Source organism: Lactuca serriola, chromosome 1 (assembly GCF_051521515.1).
Source record: "Lactuca serriola cultivar US96UC23 chromosome 1, Lser_US96UC23_V15, whole genome shotgun sequence".
NCBI classification, from domain to species: Eukaryota; Viridiplantae; Streptophyta; class Magnoliopsida; order Asterales; family Asteraceae; genus Lactuca; species Lactuca serriola.
Window position 1 is genome coordinate 48,952,172 of NC_136408.1, and position 18,989 is coordinate 48,971,160.

Sequence of the window (18,989 nt, forward strand, 5' to 3'; positions counted from 1 at the left end):
AAAGTATGAAAAAAATGGGGAATCTCATAGAAAGATCCGATTCAAATTTCTAAATAACACAACTGTGACAATTAATTTTCTACCACAAAATTTGACACCCTCATAACATAAAAATCAAAATATATTTTACTTACGTTCACAAGAACCCAAATGAATTCGACCATTCTTGTTGTTTGTCAACTCCAATTTCGACCTACAAGAAATCTAAAAAAAAATAAAGCAACTTGAGTAACAATCATTTTAATGTTGTCACAACTTTAGCATAAATATCGATAAATAGTACAAATATTAGTTATCAAGAAATAAGCATATATGAGATGACTAAAAAGTTGTCAAGTGGAATTTGAGTTACTTGTTTTCTTACATTTATCTGATGTATTTATAATTTCAGTCGTTCAACTACAAATCTAAATCGTTAAGTAAAAATCAAAACAATCTGTTTTCCTCAATTTTCTTCTCCACTACAAAACTTAAGTTAGATATATTATGTAAAGAATTGAGGGAGACGGGGTATTTTTGTAATTTATTTGTTGTGACACTTAATTGTCATTAATAGAATTCCTAATTTAATTCATTTTATTTTTGGTGATATTTAATTATCATTAATACAATTCCTAATTTAATTCATTTTATTTTTGGTGAGATTTAAGTGTCATTAATGGAATTCTAATTTAAAACGTAATATACGTTTTATAAAATCTATTGACAAAAATAAATGAGTTGACAAAGATGATGTCATCAAATAATCCAAAGGTGGAAAAAATATGATTGAAATGCAATCAATGGTCATGATTTCTTTAGTTTAGAATTAAAGGTTTTCTTTTAATAATATTTAGAGATATTTTGTAAAGATTATACTTATTAAAAAGGATCAAAATATAATCATCTTACAAATCTTTTAAAAAAAGAGTCAAAGTTATTGCAATCGTCTTTTTTTAAAAAGAAAAGAAAAAAGAAGGATATATTTAAGAAAGGGGAAGGGAAGGCTGAAGGGGTGGTTCTCTTCCGTGTTTCACTATAACTATATAAGTAAACATATCCCAACCCTCTTCTTCATACTTCATATTAGAGAAGAATGGTATTTGCTGTGAATCAGAAGAAGAACAAGAAGAATACACGAGAAGAAGAAGATGCAATGCAACTGAGATTGGGGAAATACGAGATTGGAGCAACTCTTGGTGAAGGGAATTTCGGCAAGGTTAAATATGCTAAAGACATTCAAACCCAACACTCTTTTGCTATCAAGATCATTGATAAAACCCGCATAATAAACCTCAAAATATCGGATCAGGTCATCATTCTTTCCCTTACTATTTCTTCACATTCACAGAAACCACCGAATTCATCAAGGTTTTCACACTCTTTGATCGGTTCTACTGAAATCATCTTCATATGGGTTTCAATCAATTAATCTATCATTGTTGATTGCGGGTTTGAACTTTATACAACATAATGCTACTTTCTGTTTTGTGGAAAATAACTCTCTCATTCTCATTCTCTCTGAAGATCAAAAGCTCTGCAACAGTCGATATCAAAAATCTATGTTTTGATTATTTTAAAAATTTTAAATAGTCAAACGATATTTTCGATGCTCATTGATTTGTCTTAATGCAGATAAAGAGGGAGATCTCTGCATTGAAGCTTCTTAAACATCCTAACGTGGTTAGATTACACGAGGTTTTCTTTTCCAGACTCTAATCTTTCAAACTCAGCAATACATTAAAATAATGCTAAAACATTTTATTTCTTTTTATAATTAATCAAGTCGTAAAACTTCATGTAGCTGGGGTCAAGTGGGCCACATATTTAGAGCAATTACGCAACCCAAAAAAGATTAGGTCTTTTGATAGCTCTAAATGATTACAAATGTCAATTATTATAACTTACAATTACAAATAAAGTCTAAGTACTATAGGATCCCAAACATGTTTTTCAGGTAAGTTATCACATTGTCAAAATAAAGTTCATTTTTTAGTTTAAAATTTCAACTCCAAGTACTTCCCATTGATTTATTCTACTTCAGTTTTAGGAATGTTAATGTCATAATACATTATGTATAATTAAATGTCAACTTTAAGGTTATCCAAAATTTTCTTTACGTATAGTTAATTTTCAAGTTCAAAGTATACAAAGTGATAAGAGGGTCCAAGTGCATCTATGAGGAGACATCTTATATAATTCAAGAAAAAGTGGGGCCTCACATATACAATTATATTGCAAACAAGTTGTCACATTGTGAAGAATCATTGTGCAAAATTGTTTGGTGTGTTGTTATTACACATGGAAATAAAGAATTATGTTTTTTTTCCCTGATAAAATCTTGACCTCCATTAATTACATTTTTTTACTTTTTCACATGCAGGTTTTAGCCAGTAAAACCAAGATTTATATGGTTTTGGAATACGTCAATGGAGGCGAATTATTTGACACAATTGTAAGCTGTAATCATTATTCTTTTCTTTTGTGTCACAATTTCAGTCTTTTTTATTTTTATTTTCTGATAGGTATCAAAGGGAAAGTTACCCGAGTCAACTGCCAGAAAGTTATTCCAACAGCTTATTGATGGTGTTAGTTACTGTCATGACAAAGGTGTTTTCCACCGTGACCTCAAGGTCAAACTCCAATCTACATTGGTCAAACCCTAAAAATGTTGCATTAGTCAAACCCTTACATATGTTTTGAAAAATACAGCTGGAAAATGTGCTTGTGGAAGCTAAAGAAAAAATCAAGATAACTGACTTTGGCCTTAGTGCATTGCCCCAACATTTTAGGGTATGTTTCTTTATGACTTCAACATTGAAACAAATATAAAAAACATACGATAATTATGTTTTTTTTTTTTATGGTTTTTATATATGATTAGGAGGATGGGTTATTGCATACAACATGTGGAAGTCCTAACTATGTTGCTCCTGAGGTGTTATCTAACAGAGGGTATGATGGAGGCGCATCAGATACTTGGTCTTGTGGTGTAATCTTGTATGCAATGCTTACAGGGTATCTACCTTTTGATGATAGAAACCTAGCTGTGATTTATCAGAAGGTAAAAATGCATAAAGTTGTAATCTTTATTGATTCTTTAATGTTGTAATGATTTGGGGTTGTAATTTCTAGATTTGCAAAGGGGATGTGCGTATGCATAAATGGATGAGTCCAGGAGCAAAGAGTCTTATAAAGAGAATTCTTGATCCAAACCCTAAAACAAGGATAACAATGGCAGATATTAAAGTAGATGAATGGTTTAAACAAGATTATACTCCTGCAAAACCTAATGAAGATGAAGTTTTGTCGATACAAGAGACTGTAAGAAATGAAATGTTACTTTTAATGAAAAAAGTTTAATTTTTTTTTATCAAGTTGTTGAATTTTCTTGCTGCAGGCTGTAGAAAATCAAGAATCACCTACCCATATCAATGCTTTTGAGCTCATTGGAATGTCTTGGAGCCTTGATCTATCGGGTTTCTTTGAGAAAGAAGTAAAGATTTTGATTGGATTTTTAATTTGTTCTAAGTTTTGAAAAAATTATTATACTTGACACAAAGTTACAAACACCGTTTGGTTTGTTACAGGATGTATCAGAGAGGAAGGTTAGATTTACATCCACTCTTTTACCAAAGGAATTGTTAGAGAGAATTGAGCACACAGTAACACATATGGGATTTAAAGTTGAAAAACGGAATGGAAAGGTTAGTATGAATATAGCTATGTGCACATTCACCGCTTACAATTAGAAGAAATTAAGAAGTTGTGTTTTTGTGAACTAAATTTGTTCAGTTGAAAGTAATAGAAGAACATAAAGGCAATAGAGAGTCGGATCGTTTATCAGTCACAGCAGAAGTAAGCCCTCTTCAAGTCCTTATGATCGTTTTTTTAGATCTTTTTAGAGTCTAAGTTGTTGTGTACGTATTTGTGATTGCAACAGGTGTTTGAAATAAGTCCATGTTTGTATGTGGTTGAACTAAGAAAAAGTTGTGGTGAGGCGAGTGTATATAGAGAGGTATAATACTCTTTGTTTCTCATAAAACTAGACTTACACAATCTCTTTGTTGAATGCTTACTTAATTGAAGTATATGTGTGCAGTTATGTGACAAGTTGCTAAAGGAATTTGGGGTTTCATCAAGTCAGGAGCAATTGACGACAAAGTTGTTGGAAGCTTCTTAGGTTGGACATAACAAGTGTATGAATAGTTAAGTCTTTGCAATAAATAGGTTTGTTAGTTTGGAACTGTAAATATCATGTGAATTGTTTGTATATTTAGAGGGATGGTTTCCCACCATATTTAATTATGCTTCTTATTTGGCCCAATTATCACCCAATTTAATTTACATTATGAGAAGACGTGCCTATATATTATATACACGGAGGGAAATGAGAGGCGAAGAAAGTAGTGGTTGATAGGGAAGGACAAAGCCTTATGGAGAAATATAAATAAAGTAGAGATAGATCTCCATATGGTGTTGAATCAATTCAAGAACAGCGAGAAGCCAAACTATCAGTTGAAATCGAGTCACAAATATGTTATGATATTAAGACGTGTTTCTCAATGGAAGATTTGGGAGAAACTTCGTATATTTCAACGATTAATTGGAGTTAATCAAATTACATACCACAGAGTACAAAACATATAATAATTCTACCAATTGATTAAATTCCATAAATACTCTTCTCACTCACTACATAATTGATAATTCCCAATTCAATGCCTCCTTTGCTTTGCACGTTTCCATGAACTTTTACCTTTAATCTTCCATTTATCAACCCCGCCAGGTTGATTTTTCTCTTCAATCTCTCGAACCTTCCTTTTCCTGTAATTAATGCACAACAACTTTTAACAAAACCCCTTCTAAAACACTCAACATCATACATAATCATATAGTATTATATATCATCAAACAAATTAATCTCACCTGTAAACCTTGAGTGATTGATCAGAAAGTAACTCATCAGCCAAAGTTGCCTTCCGTTCTCTCTTTGTAAGTCTAGAAGTGAAATATTCTGATACTGGCTCCACCACTGTCCCAACCTAACCACCATTTTAATTATTAAATTTATTATTATGTCACTAATGACTAATCTACCCCCACCTGCCTCACAAAACATTACCTGGAAATACTTTGGGAATGTGCTTAATTTGGAGTCACCCTTCTTGTAATGCCTCTTGGGATCAATCACATTTCTCAACTATAAACATAATCATAATTAGTCGAATCATTTATGTTTTTTGCAATTTAATCTTATTTATTAAGAGATGTCATGGCACCTTTAGGAGCTGAAGATCTTTTTTCAACTCGGGTGTGAGAGTAGGGGCAGGCATGTCAAACCTACATTACATACATTTCAAACATGTTTTAAGTCAATGTCTGAATCTTAGAAAACTTGGGTTATATGATTTGACTTAGAAAATGAAAATACTACATACCAACTCTTTCCTGTTGTGTCTTTGACTTGCTTCTTTAGTAACTTGTTGACCTTTTTTGGGTCATTAGGTGGAACAAACAGCCCGTCAATGAGCTCTGAGTTGGGTCTATATACCAGATTAGTTTCTGATATCTTTTCAGATTTGTGATTGGATCCATTTTTTGTACCAAATGAAAGAGAAGGTAGCTTTGGTTCCCATGAAAGGCCTATCATTTTCTTATCTTCAGGCATTCTGTTTTTCCTATGAGAAAAACACAACTGTTAATGTTCACCACAATGTAGCAATTAGTGTCTGGAATCCAAGTGACAAAAACATAACAGCAGTGTCATGGTTTCAGTCTTGCAGAGTAACGGATATAAAGGGTAGAAAAAAATTGAACAAAATAAATATGTTACGCGAAAGACTCGGGTATCTGATTCTGCAGGCTGTGTTAAAAGAAATTAAATAACAAAAACAAAATCAGTTATGAATGGGTATCAAGACTGGCAACCTGGTAGCATTCAAAAGATCACGCCAAATCTAAGATGAAACTAGGGTTACAAAATGGCAAAAAATATCATAAATTCGTCTAAATCAGCAAATCATAGATGAAACTAGGGTTTAAGCGTTGAGCTATGTAGATTGTCAACATTGAAATAGGCTCGCAAATCATGGGGAATTGAAGGTGAAAAACAGAGTCTCAGAGAAACGGGGATGTTACCTGATTCAAGGGAGAAAGAAAGATAGAGGTAAGCAGCAGAGCAATATCCGATGATAGAGGCGGCGACGAGCAGCGAGTGACGATACACAGCCAGAGGATGTGAATACGCGACGACAGAGGCGACTACCTAGCGAACTATGAAAATAAAAGATGTGTTTGTGTTTTAAGTTTGGATTATTGATAAAATTTGCCATCAAAATTTTGGATTTGTCATATTTAGTCCATTAAATTTAAATTATGTTAAACTGTACCCTAAAATTTTGTAAATATATCAATTTAGTTATTGAACATGTTATCTCATCACATGAGCCAATGGAAGCACTAGAGTCAACTAAAGGATAACTCAATGTCCCAAGGTCAAGTAAAATCTCATGGAAATTTCTTAGGGTTTCACACGTTCTACTAGAAATAACAAAGGATTTATACGACCTACATGTTTCATATCATGTCATTATAGGCAAAAGTTCCAAAATTACTTCAAAAACTTGACCAAAATGACAACACTTGTAATTCTAATTATGATGACTTAATATGAATTAATAGAGTTCAAAATTTTATCAAACACTTAATTACAACCTAACTAACACCATAAACATGATTAATACCTCAATTACAAAGATTAACATCATCATCTTCGATAGAATTTCTAATTATAAAAAAGACTAGTATATTTGATTTTCACTTATGCTTTGCAGTTAGGATAGATAAACTTAACTTCAAAGTATATTTTAACCTTATAAATATAACTCAAGTGACATTTAATGGATTCAATGGTTATCAAATCAAATTTCTCTCAAAAAACTCCATTAAGAGACCTATAGTCCACCATTGAATCATTTAGAGGTTTCAACACATTAATTGGATTGTTGAAAAACTTACATCTAAATCATATCATTGAGTTTTTTCTTTAATCAAAAACAAATTACACTAGATCGATTCAATATATCATGAATGTAGGTCATTAAAATTTCATGAACTCAATTTCAACTTGGAAAAGACCTTATGTTTATAGATTTGTGATAAAATCATGGGATTTTGTACAAATCTTCAATCTAAACCATAAATTATCATTGAAACTGAAATATGGTAAGCATTTCTAGACATAAAAGTTTAAAATGAAAAGATGAAGTGAAATTTACTATCTTACAAGCTTTCCTTTGAATATTTTGATCTAGATTCACCAAGGTTCTTCAATTATACTTCCAAGTTCTCCATTTCCTCCTTACAAATCATCTATATTCTTTCTCTAGCTTTTCCACATTTGAAATGAAGATAATTAAGGGACAGAGGCCTTTAATTCTAATATCTCACTAATTAGCATTATTAGCCCATCAACTAGCTAATTTTAGAGCTAGTTCCAAATTGACCTAAGGGGGGACTAAGCCAAATGACATCTAGTCTAGCGGTATAAGAAGTTGACAGATATGTGTCTTTCAACCAAATGTTAATTTCAAGCCTCGTTGTTGACGAAAGACGTAAATTTATGAGTAGAATGGTTGGTAAGTTATTTAAAAAAAAATCTCAAATTGACACTCAACCAACATTTCTAATTTAATAGTTCTCATATTAACCATGAAAAGTTAGTGTTATAACAATATTGGTCCAAAATATAGTTAATTAAGTTAATTCAAAGTCACTTTAATTTGTATAACCGACAAAATTGACCCTTGACATTCTAATTTTCCATTCAACCTAAGATGACCCTTTATTTAACATTTCAAGTCCTTCAATGTCTCTTTACCTTAGATGTTAGACCTTTTACAATTCAAATTCAAATTCTATTTAAATAAATTTACACCAATTCCGTTCCTAAACACATAATCTTAAAGTTTTAAACTTCAACTTTCACATCTCAAGTAGTTAAATCTTAATTAAATTATTTTTATTTAACTAAATTTGAAAATTTTAATTCAGTTATTTTTATTTAATTTAAATTAAACATTAATTTATTTTACATGGAAATTCACTTACAAATATAAACTTCTATCCCCAAATTACACGTGTTACATAAACATGAAAATAAGGTCCGACTAAATTTGTTAATCATATAAAAATGCATAAATGCAAGTTAGGTTTTCAATCAACTCATAAAATATAACTTGCAAATAACACTAAAAAGTAAATAGTCACACAATTATGATAATTGTGCTATGTCTGCAACCAAACTAGAGGTATTCTATCAATTTCGTATTAGGAACCCCATTCTTTGGTCGTTGACTAACGTTCAAGTCCATTTGATAATCATCAGACTCCACAACTCAACAATCTCTGATCTGGAGGCCAATCAACAAACCAACATCCTTCTGATGTATGTACCTCTTGTAAACCAAGACTGTGTAACCTCCTCTCTCTAGTATGATGTCTTCACATCAATCATCTAAAAACTCGTTGAAACTATGCAAAACTTCAACTTCTCTATTGTTTAATGCCTCTATAAACATTCTCGTTAGATTCTTTGTACCAAAGATTTTTTTCTCAAGGACAACATATCAATTCTGATTATAGAAGTTCTATGATGAAGTGATATATCGTCCAGATGTTTATCGTCTTACTATGATACACTGGATTCTAGATGAGAAGTACACTCTTAGTTCACAATAATAACATCCCAGAAGACTAGTTTTTTTGTGTCGCATGTGTACAAGAGGCCAAAAGATTTGAAACCATAAAGAATAGCTGAAAACAAATGAAATTTGTCAACATCATTCACTGATTCACTTCCAAAATTCAAAACCTCTTTGTTAAAAATACAATACAATAATACAATAACCGATTGTTGTGTCCTGAAACCATGTAAAAACTAGAAAAATAACCTCAAAAGAGGGAGCTACCAACCACAACTACTTTCCAAAAGGAAAAGAACCACATACATGTATGTCCCTATGAATTCACCAGATTAGTTTTATACATTAAATGCATCATCATCATCATGTATCTCGGCTATTAAGCTGTGAACGTGCAATATAAGAAAGCCTTGAAGATGCCATTAAAGGTGCCTCTTCATCTACTGCACTATCTGACATTGAACTAAATCTGCTGCTACTCCTTGTATTATCTTCATCACTGATGTTGTTGTCAGATGACTTCTTTTCCAGCTTCCATTCCTGATTAAAGAAACATAGTAAATATAGATTGAAGGGTATTCTAGACATCTGACAAAAAAATTAAAACACTTTGACTGACCTTAGTCAACCGTTCTGGGATACTTTCAGGAGGAAGTTGAGATGCTTTCACATCTCTAACTTTTATGTAGTTGTACATCACCACACCACAAAGTGCTACAAACAAATTTTAATCAATCTTTTTAGTTGCTATTTTATTGATGATATGAAAGATTTAAACCCAAGGGTAATGATGACATTTTGCATACCAATGGCATAACCGATAATATTGAGCCCGGTAATGGCAGACTCTGGAAATATTACAGTTGAAAGAGCGATCAATATCCAATCTTTAAGGACACCTGCTACACGAATTGTAACTGCTCCAGTTCTTCCAATTACTAAGAAAATTGAGAGGTTTAATGCTAAAGCACATAAAGCATTCGAGAAGAAAATCCAGAAGTTGAATTGAATTTGTGAAACTTCCATGTTACTCTTCTCCAACAAATACCATGGCACAAACAAGAAAGCAAAACTGCAGGGGCAAAAGGGAAACACATGAAAAAAAGGTATTCATCACATTCATATGTAGTAATGAAAAAAGTAAATAATACCTGCATGGAGCTATGTAATACAAGCTTGTAATAGGGTTTAGAGATAAACCCTTTTTTTGTAGAAGGACTTGAGTTAAAACTAGTCTCAAAGCTTCTGCAAAGATGCCTGTTACTTGATAAAGTGTCCCTATAACATTGAAATGGATTTCTCCATATGAAGAAATCACAACTCCAACACTGACCAGCAACATGTTCAGTAACACATCCCACCTCAGCTTGTCAGTGCCACATAGGACTGCCATGATAAGTGTTGCTACTGGCACTGTGTGTGTCCATTTCAAAATACATTCACTCAGTTATATTATTTATAAACAAAGTTTAAAGAAATAAGATATATAGATAACAGTTTTGCATACTTAATGCTTTCAGCATTTGAATGAAGGCCACTGATATATGCAAGTATGCAGTGTTGCCAAACCTGCAATGTAAATATATAGTAACTTCACACATATGCAACAGGATGCAGGAAAATGAATATATATATATATATATATATATATATATATATATATATATATATATATATATATGTGATACTCATCATTCTTACCAGAGACTTGATGCGAAGAAAGCACTAATGGGAACTACACATGTTGCATATCTATCAATGCCCATGAAAAGAGAATTCTTAATGGAAGCTTAAAATTTGTTAGAAACTAAAATAGTTAAATTATGAAGTAGATATCTTACATTTCAAATGTCATTTTAACTGGAGCAACAACCTGCACAGTACGATTGGAAAAATATAAGCGGGGAAGCAAAATTAAGCCTGTGATTTTGAGGCATGACCTAAATGAGGAATCTTTAAGATTTCATAAAGAACAATACCTTAAAAACACGAACAAGAAAGAATGCTACGGCACCAGAAAAGCCCATATGGATCATAGTAAGAGTGATAGGAAAGGGAAAATTGAAGTACTTTGGAGAGAGAACCCACTGCAAATAGATATACAGATGATAAGCAAGGGAATGTTTGATGGTGAGATGTCAATTTGAAACAATGTTAAGTTACCTTGTTGTATAGAATAACTCCAGATGACAGCAAAATGTAGATTAAGAGATAAAGGTAAGTCAAGAAAAGTGACTTGTTGATCATCATTGTAGCAGTTTACTTCACAAGATTACACCTTGTATGTATTAGTTCCCAGATTCAGAGCATACAATGAGATTCTCTCCCACACGGATAACCAGATTTCAGACTTCTTCCAACCAGAAAGCTGATGCACTCGTCAAAAGCAAGGAGGAAAACTCACTTTCTGCACCATAAGTACCCTACAAAGCAATAAGATCTAAATGGTTTACTATTACTTCTATATGTGAAATCATTCCACATTTTGGTAAAATCACAACTACCTAACTTTCTTATAGTTGGATTTGAACAGTAAAGTAGTTTCACGGTTTATATCCAGACGACTTTTTATCAGAAGTTGTTAAATCTGTCAATGCCAGAACAACCTACCCTAGCAGAATAGCGATGGATTCCTAGGAAGTAGAAACTACGCTGTCGATCTCTGGGGTTATTAGTAGGAGGCAGTAATAGTAATACCATATCGGAATCCTGACACCTTAGGATATTAGTACATCTAGCATAAGCAGATGATGAAGTTCATAGATACACATGGAGTACACAGATATTTCTTACGATTCTACACTAAAGTCAATAGGCATTCGTTTGAAGGAGATGAAATTTAGAAACTAAAAGTGCTGATCTACATCGAGAGATGGGATACATTTGTAAGATTACGGTAGAACAATGATTTACCTTTGAAGATCAACTGATTCAAAAGCTTAATGTATATAGGGTAGCCCCTAGAAGCAGCAGATCAATTTGTGTGTGTGTCGATATGTGATAATACAGAGGAGGGAGAGAGGGAGACTGGAAGAAGAAGAAAGGTTGTCAAGATTTTTCCCCAAAGTAACTTGACTCCGCCCGTGTCTTATGGCAATGGCATAGGTGTAGCGACCTTTATTGCTATTCTAGTAAAATAAAGTTTTTTGGAGTAAACTACTAAACTTTATATATTTAAGGTAATTTTATCGACATTGGATCTTAGTGTATGGTAATATATAGGCTGTCTATTAAATGTAGGGTAAATTTTAATGCTTTCCAATATGATTTAATTTGGCATTTGTATTTTGTATCGCAAACTTTTCTCTGTTGGTTTAAAACTTTCCCAAGGTTTTATTTATTTATTTCTAAGTGATTAAAGTCGATATCGACCTATTGATTTGGTCACTTAACTTAGGTGTTTTTGTTTTTTCTAAAAAACATTTTCAAACCATTTTTTGCTGCGTTGTGCAACATTTTCCCTCTCGTAGCAGTTTCTTTTTTGGAATGCTTCAGACCAAACCTCTGCATCTGTGCTACGTGGCCCAGCACTTGACTTGTCTCTTCAAGCCTTTTCAGTTTTTATTTTTTCCAAGTGTTTTTTTTAGAATTTTGATATAACTTAGTTTTTTTAAACTTTTTAAAAAAAAAAAAAACTTTGATTTTTTTTAAACTTTTATTTACGGATTTGATACAATTTCTTTTTATAGTTTCCACAAATTTTTTTAACTTGATTTAAAAAAAAGTTTAAAAAAAAAAAAAACTTTGATTTTTTTAATTTTTTTTTACCTTTTCTGTTAATAATATTTTCAATTTCCGCTGCATCTTTTTTAACATGTGTAATTTTTACGAATTTTATAAACATCGTTTGCAATACTTTCTTAATTTTTTATGTTTTTTACAGCTAGTTTTTTTCTAGAATAAAACTGTTAGCTTCTTTTATATATTTTTTTTAAGTTTTATATTTTTGTTTTTTACATGTTCTTTTTAGTATTCTTTCAATGTTTTAAGGCTAAAATTATTAAAAATTCGGTGTTGAGAACTATTTTCAGTTTATAAAATTAGTTTATTTAAATTTCAGCTTACTGCAAATGTTAAAAAACAAACATGCTTCTTATTATAGGCTGCAGCCGTTTGTTCCACATCTTATGTTATAAAGGATTGTAGATGTGGTCTGCAGACTTCATGAATTTTATCTTCGAAAAAACAAATAGCACCTTGAAGTTACTGGTGGTTTGTACTACATAATCAACTATTTTACAGGTGGACACCACGTAATCAACTATTTTATAGGTCGGCGGATCCATAACTAAACCCCTCTGTAAAACTCTTGACGTTGTCTAGTTAAGACCCATTCCCTTTGCAAAAATCACGATAGTAATTTTGTGTTTAGCGGTTGACCTGATGAGGTCAACGCCTACTACAACGATGATCGGTGGGAGGGAGTCATGATTGCCGTCCTTCCCGGGAATCGATACACGATTTTCTTTAGAGTCAATAGGGAACAGTTGGAATTCAATTAATTGGAACTCAAACTTCATAGGGAATGGATCGATGGTAAATCGGTTTCACAAGTTGGAAAACAATAACAAGATGTACATACATGTGTATGAATCGTAATATTTGTGATTTGTCATAGAAGTTTATGTGATATTTCTTTGATGGGATGTTAAAAACGAAAATGAGACCAAGAATTAGGGAATCCATGAGATTGATACGGGGTTACGTTTAGAAAATTTCATCATGTGACATCTTCTTCTAAGAGTTTAAATTAGGTATTCATCTCAATGATTGAAGAGGCATAATTTAACAACTTTAGGAATGCTAATGTCAAATAAGTGTTGAATCAGACATGAATCAGATTGCTTGTTTCTTGCACATTGATACAAGATACGCATAGTTAAACATATTTCGCCGCATGCATCTTTGTTTATGGAGTTTAAGATTTTGCAACAATGATAGATTTTACAAAGGGGCATTGGTGGAAGTCTGCAGTGATTAAGATGGTTTCCAAGATGTTTGGTTTGCTGCCATGATTTTTTGAGTACTTATTGATTTGGCATAAATCGAGGAACGATGAAGATATAAAATTTTTGACAAAAGTGACTGTTAGCTTCTTTTAGTGATTGGGTAGAGATAACCGGATTAACTTTATTGAGCTTATGGACGTTTTAAACTATAATAGTAGAGTTGAAGGATGTTTTAAACCATAACATTGGAGTTTAAGCACCTAAATTAATTAATTAATTAATTAATTAAAAAAAAAAAAAAAAAAAAAAAAAAAAAAAAAAAAAACACTGGAGGACCTTTTAAACGAATCCGGAAATTTTGTATGGTCTCAACGACATTATCCCGATTTTATATTAACCTAATATGTTATCCATCTTAATAATTGAAATCATCTTATTAATAGTTATTTATTTAATTGTTATATGTTGTTTGTATATTTCGTGACGACATGTGTGGACGTGTTGGTTTGTGGTTTTCTTTTAATCTTATATTAAGGGGCACTAATGTCTCAACCAACTATACTTGAATTTAAATAATTGACATTACAATATTTGATTCAATACAAAGACTCAATTATGGTTTCAATATTTTTAATAAGAGTTAAAGTTACTAATTGTGATTAACAATTACTAAATATAAAGAGGTTACTTTTAGAAATAAATACATATCATTAACTTTGGAGCATATCGAAGCGAAAAATATAATTATTAACATTTTATTCATATGATTATGATCAAAACCAATTGATATTATCTATTTTAAAAAAATGCTATAAAGTACATTTTTCTTAAATGAGGGAAAAAGTTTATGGAAGTTTGCGTGCGTGCATGGACCGTCCAATGTAAATAGTTGCCTAATTTTATAATATTACTTACTTCTTTTAAGTAATAAATTGTATTTTTCTTTTCTATATAGATCTGGTTTAAAGAATAATAATATTTTATATGGAATTTTGGGAAAAAATGTATTTTATGCATAATATATCATAAAAATAATTTATCAATGGAAAAGTGAAATTGTATATAGTAAACCACATTATTTAAACGGCCCACAACAAATCTGGCCTAGATTATATATATTATATATGGACAATGAAAAAAAAAAAACATAAGCTATTAAAATGTGAAAACTAAAACTTTCAAAACCTTTTTGATGTATATGTTATAAATTTTGATGCAGCAAGCAGTAACCATGAAATTAGGCAAAACACTTCACAAATGTTTTCCTCATTTAATTAAATTCATAAATCAAATATAAAAAGGGTGTCCACTGTCCACCGATGACATTGCAGATCTTTAAGATTAGGTAATGTAGTAATATTTACCTAAAAATTCTCATATTTCAAAATAATGGACAAAATACTAAAAATAGCAATTTACCTTAAATTTCCAACATACATTAATGCTTCTCATGTGAAATCTCCTCCTTTTTCTAAATCTACACTTGGATGTTAAGTACACTTCTAACCAAAATATATGATTTTAGTTTTATGGATAGGATCAAGCCAATCAAGTGGGACCATAATACTTTATTCAGCAAAATATTGTCAGCAAAAAATATTGATGGTTGGGAACATGAATAGTAAGACTCATAAATATCTTATTTAGTATATATATTTAAATAAAAATATCTATTAGTCCATACTGTTGCATTTTCTTATCTTATCATATTAAATCATTAACAACAAAAAATAATACTTTCGTCTTCTTTCCAGATCCCATTTACATCAGTTAATTGATCAAAACTAAGATTGTAAATCATAAATCCAAAACCAATCCTCAGAGTGTTGTTTCAAAATCTGTCTAGTAAAAATACAATACAATAATCCAATTTTCCATCCTCAAAACCATGTAAAAAAAAAAAAACAAATACACGTATGTCCCCTATGAATTCACGAGATTAGTTTTATACATATGATGCATCATCATCATCATGCATCTCGGCTAGTAAGCTGTGAACGTGCAATATGAGAGAGCCTTGAAGATGCCATTAAAGGTGCCTCTTCATCTACTGCACTACTACTCCTTGTATTATCATCATCATTAGTCATTCTTTCTGGGATAATACTACTTTCAGGAGGAATTTGAGATGATGCTTTCACATCTCTAACCTTTATGTAGTTGTACATCACCACACCACAAAGTGCTACAAACAAAGTTTAATCAATCTTTTTAGTTACTATTTTAATAATGATATTAAAGATTTAAACCCAAGGGTAATGATGACATTTTTGCATACCAATGGCATAACCGATAATATTGAGCCCGGTGATGGCAGATTCTGGAAATATTACAGTTGAAAGAGCGATCAATATCCAATCTTTAAGGACACCTGCTACACGAATTGTAACTGCTCCTGTTCTTCCAATTACTAAGAAAATGGACAGGTTTAATGCTAAAGCACAAAGAGCATTCGAGAAGAAAATCCAGAAGTTGAATTGAATTTGTGAAACTTCCATGTTACTCTTCTCCAACAAATACCATGGCACAAACAAGAAAGCAAAACTGCAGGGGTAAAAAGGGAAACACATGAAAAAAAAAAAAGGTATCAATCAAGAAAAGTAGTAGTGAGCATTGTATGGAATAATTAATTAATACCTGCATGGAGCTATGTAATATAAACTTGTAATAGGGTTTAGGGTTAAACCCTTTTTTTGTAGAAGGACTTGAGTTAAAACTAGCCTCAAAGCTTCTGCAAAGATGCCTGTTACTTGGTAAAGTGTCCCTATAACATTGAAATGGATTTCTCCATATGAAGAAATCACAACTCCAACACTGACCAGCAACATGTTCGACAACACATCCCACCTCAGCTTGTCAGTGCCACATAGGACTGCCATGATAAGTGTTGCTACTGGCACTGTGTGTGTCCATTCCAAAAAACATTCACTCAGTTATATTATTTATAAACAAAGTTTAAAGAAATAAGATATATAGATAACAGTTTTGCATACTTAATGCTTTCAGCATTTGAATGAAGGCCACTGATATATGCAAGTATGCAGTGTTGCCAAACCTGCAATGTAAATATACAGTAACTTCACACTCACATAAAAGATGGAGGAAAATAAAAGTCTATATGATATAAATGATTCTTACCAGAGACTTGATGCGAAGAAAGCACTTATGGGAACTACACATGTTGCATATCTGTCAATGCCCATGAGAAAAGAATTCTTAATGGAGGCTTAAAGTTTGTTAGAAACTAAACTAATCGAATTATGAAGTAGATATCTTACATTTCAAACGTCATTTTAACCGGAGTAACAACCTGCAGTATAATTGAAAGAAGATGAGTGAAAAGAGCACTTGTTAAATTTATTCATGAAGATAGGCATTGATTTTGAGGCATGCTTTAAATGGGATTCTTTAATGATTATATAAATGAATTGTACCTTAAAAACACGAACAAGAAAGAATGCTACTGCTCCAGAAAAGCCCATATGGATCATAGTGAGAGTGATAGGAAAGGGAAAATTGAAGTATTTTGGAGAGAGAACCCACTGCAAATAGATATATAGATGATAAGTAAGGGAAAATTAGATGTTGAGGCATCAAGTGAAAACAATGTTGAATTACCTTGTTGTACAGAATAACTCCAGATGACAGCAAAATGTAGATTAATAGGTAAAGGTAAGTCAAGAAAAGTGACTTGTTCATCATCATTGTAGCTGCTTACTTCACAAGATTTCGCCCTTTATGTTTTAGTTCCCAGATTCAGAACATACAATGAGTTCTCTCCCACTCATCAAAAACAAGGGGGAAACCTCACCTTCTGCACCATAAGTAGTACCCTACAAAGTGATAAGATTTGAATGGTGAATTGCTACTTCTAGACGTCAAAGAAAGCAACATTCAGCAACTAAAATCTTGATCTGAAATCATTTCACACTAAACTCACTGGACTGCTTGAATCCGTGGCTAGATGAAGTAAAATTTTGATAAAATTACAGCTAGCTAATTGTCTTAAAAGATCACTTGTTGGCTTTCTCTATCGGATATGAACACTAGACAAGTTTCAGGGTTTATATCCAGACACGATTTTTCATCGGAAGTTGCTAAATCTGTCAATGCCGGAATAACCTACCCTAATAGAATAGAGATGCGATTCCGAGGAAGTAGGAACTACGCTCTCGATCTCTGGGGTTATCAGTCGGAGGCAGTAATTAATTCTAGCATTAAGCAGATAGCGAAGTTCATAGATGAATATGGAACAAACAATCGTTTTATATGATTAAATCTACAGTAAAGCAATGTAAATGCTAATGAAAACCAGAAACTGTTTGAAAGTAAAAGTGCTGATCTACATCGAGAAATGGATACATGTATATATTCGGTAGAACAGTGATTTACCTTTGAAGATCAATTAATTAAGAAGCTTTTCAGCAAGGAATATGTAGCTGGCCCCTAGAAGCAGCAACACCAATTTGTGTGTGTGCAGTGTGCACTGTTCAATGGCGGATTTAGCTTTACGGGGGTGGGGCAACGGCTTTCCATGGAGTCGTCGGTCGTGGATGGATTAATACTGGTTTCTGTATCCATATCAAGTGTTAAAAGCCCAGTTGAAATTGAATTAATATTCCAAAGCCCAATCTATTTTAAATTTTTAATCATAAAAAGATAAACAGAAAATATAAAAATGTTAACCGAACTATATAAAGTATAAAAAATAACAGTTTCTAAATTTAGAAAGAAAAGTGATTTGTATACAATAATTTTTTTATATACATAACAATTTGTGGAGTAAAATATTATATTGTATTGTATAATTCTATAAAACATACGTTGTGCATAGAAAAAAGTTATATAATCACTCCTCATTTGGAAATAGTGAAAATAACTAATATTTTGTATTTTTACAAAAATAACCAACAAATCCAAAATCGGCATTTTGGATATAAGTGGTGTGGTCACCTACCTAAAGGAAATCTAAAATGTGGTACCACTACATTTCAGATTATCTTGAATCGATAGTAAATGGAATATCAATGGTGAAAAGACTAAGACTTTGATAAACGGATATGTTGTTTCTAGATTACTCTTAAAGAAGCAACACAGACTATCAACAATAATTTAGTTCGTGAATGGATGACAAAGTTTGTGATTTAGAACGGTTCTCATTCAACCATTTGATAATCCATGCTTGACAAAACTTATCAAGAAACATTTCCACTGAGATGTGATGCTATCTATAAACATGGAGGATTTGGCAAGAGCCGATATACAATCTCATAAGTCGATCATCAAGGTCAAGTTCTTTATATGAAGAGTCTCCTTCTAGTTCTCCCTTAAAACAACCTCATCTTTATAATTCAAC

General features: G+C 31.9%; 4 protein-coding genes across 7 annotated transcripts; 1 reads left to right on the forward strand and 3 right to left on the reverse strand.

The window, feature by feature from the left end:
• The first annotated feature begins 997 nt into the window (after positions 1-997).
• LOC145087448 (CBL-interacting serine/threonine-protein kinase 1-like) lies at positions 998-4,306 on the forward strand. 2 transcript variants are annotated; one of them, XM_079025399.1, is made up of 12 exons: positions 998-1,291; positions 1,615-1,677; positions 2,363-2,434; positions 2,505-2,612; positions 2,692-2,772; positions 2,864-3,043; positions 3,115-3,303; positions 3,380-3,475; positions 3,570-3,686; positions 3,775-3,837; positions 3,923-3,997; positions 4,082-4,306. In XM_079025399.1, the coding sequence occupies exons 1-12, from the start codon at positions 1,076-1,078 to the stop codon at positions 4,160-4,162; spliced, it is 1,341 nt and encodes a 446-aa protein (XP_078881525.1). In that variant the 5' UTR covers positions 998-1,075; the 3' UTR covers positions 4,163-4,306. The 2 variants fall into 2 exon arrangements, with proteins under 2 accessions (XP_078881525.1, XP_078881534.1); XM_079025408.1 differs by having other exon boundaries at positions 1,615-1,662.
• Positions 4,307-4,552: 246 nt separating this feature from the next.
• LOC145087465 (rRNA-processing protein fcf2-like) lies at positions 4,553-6,261 on the reverse strand. 2 transcript variants are annotated; one of them, XM_079025417.1, is made up of 6 exons: positions 6,121-6,261; positions 5,421-5,660; positions 5,262-5,322; positions 5,105-5,182; positions 4,909-5,024; positions 4,553-4,806 (listed from the first exon to the last, which is right to left on the reverse strand). In XM_079025417.1, exons 2-6 carry the CDS (start codon positions 5,648-5,650, stop codon positions 4,698-4,700), a joined length of 594 nt encoding a protein of 197 aa, XP_078881543.1. In that variant the 5' UTR covers positions 5,651-5,660; positions 6,121-6,261; the 3' UTR covers positions 4,553-4,697. The 2 variants fall into 2 exon arrangements, with proteins under 2 accessions (XP_078881543.1, XP_078881550.1); XM_079025424.1 differs by having other exon boundaries at positions 5,421-5,651; positions 6,121-6,258.
• A 2,551-nt stretch (positions 6,262-8,812) lies between these two features.
• LOC145087478 (putative sugar phosphate/phosphate translocator At3g17430) lies at positions 8,813-11,784 on the reverse strand. The gene is made up of 10 exons (XM_079025435.1): positions 11,598-11,784; positions 10,848-11,107; positions 10,664-10,771; positions 10,526-10,557; positions 10,386-10,436; positions 10,192-10,253; positions 9,836-10,097; positions 9,491-9,756; positions 9,304-9,398; positions 8,813-9,224 (listed from the first exon to the last, which is right to left on the reverse strand). The coding sequence occupies exons 2-10, from the start codon at positions 10,932-10,934 to the stop codon at positions 9,048-9,050; spliced, it is 1,140 nt and encodes a 379-aa protein (XP_078881561.1). The 5' UTR covers positions 10,935-11,107; positions 11,598-11,784; the 3' UTR covers positions 8,813-9,047.
• Positions 11,785-15,407: 3,623 nt separating this feature from the next.
• On the reverse strand, positions 15,408-18,182 carry LOC145087520 (putative sugar phosphate/phosphate translocator At3g17430). Of its 2 annotated transcripts, none has more exons than XM_079025489.1 (9): positions 18,026-18,182; positions 17,252-17,466; positions 17,068-17,175; positions 16,912-16,943; positions 16,772-16,822; positions 16,627-16,688; positions 16,271-16,532; positions 15,912-16,177; positions 15,408-15,818 (listed from the first exon to the last, which is right to left on the reverse strand). In XM_079025489.1, exons 2-9 carry the CDS (start codon positions 17,336-17,338, stop codon positions 15,604-15,606), a joined length of 1,083 nt encoding a protein of 360 aa, XP_078881615.1. In that variant the 5' UTR covers positions 17,339-17,466; positions 18,026-18,182; the 3' UTR covers positions 15,408-15,603. The 2 variants fall into 2 exon arrangements, with proteins under 2 accessions (XP_078881615.1, XP_078881623.1); XM_079025497.1 differs by lacking the exon at positions 18,026-18,182 and adding an exon at positions 17,760-17,899.
• Positions 18,183-18,989: the final 807 nt, after the last annotated feature.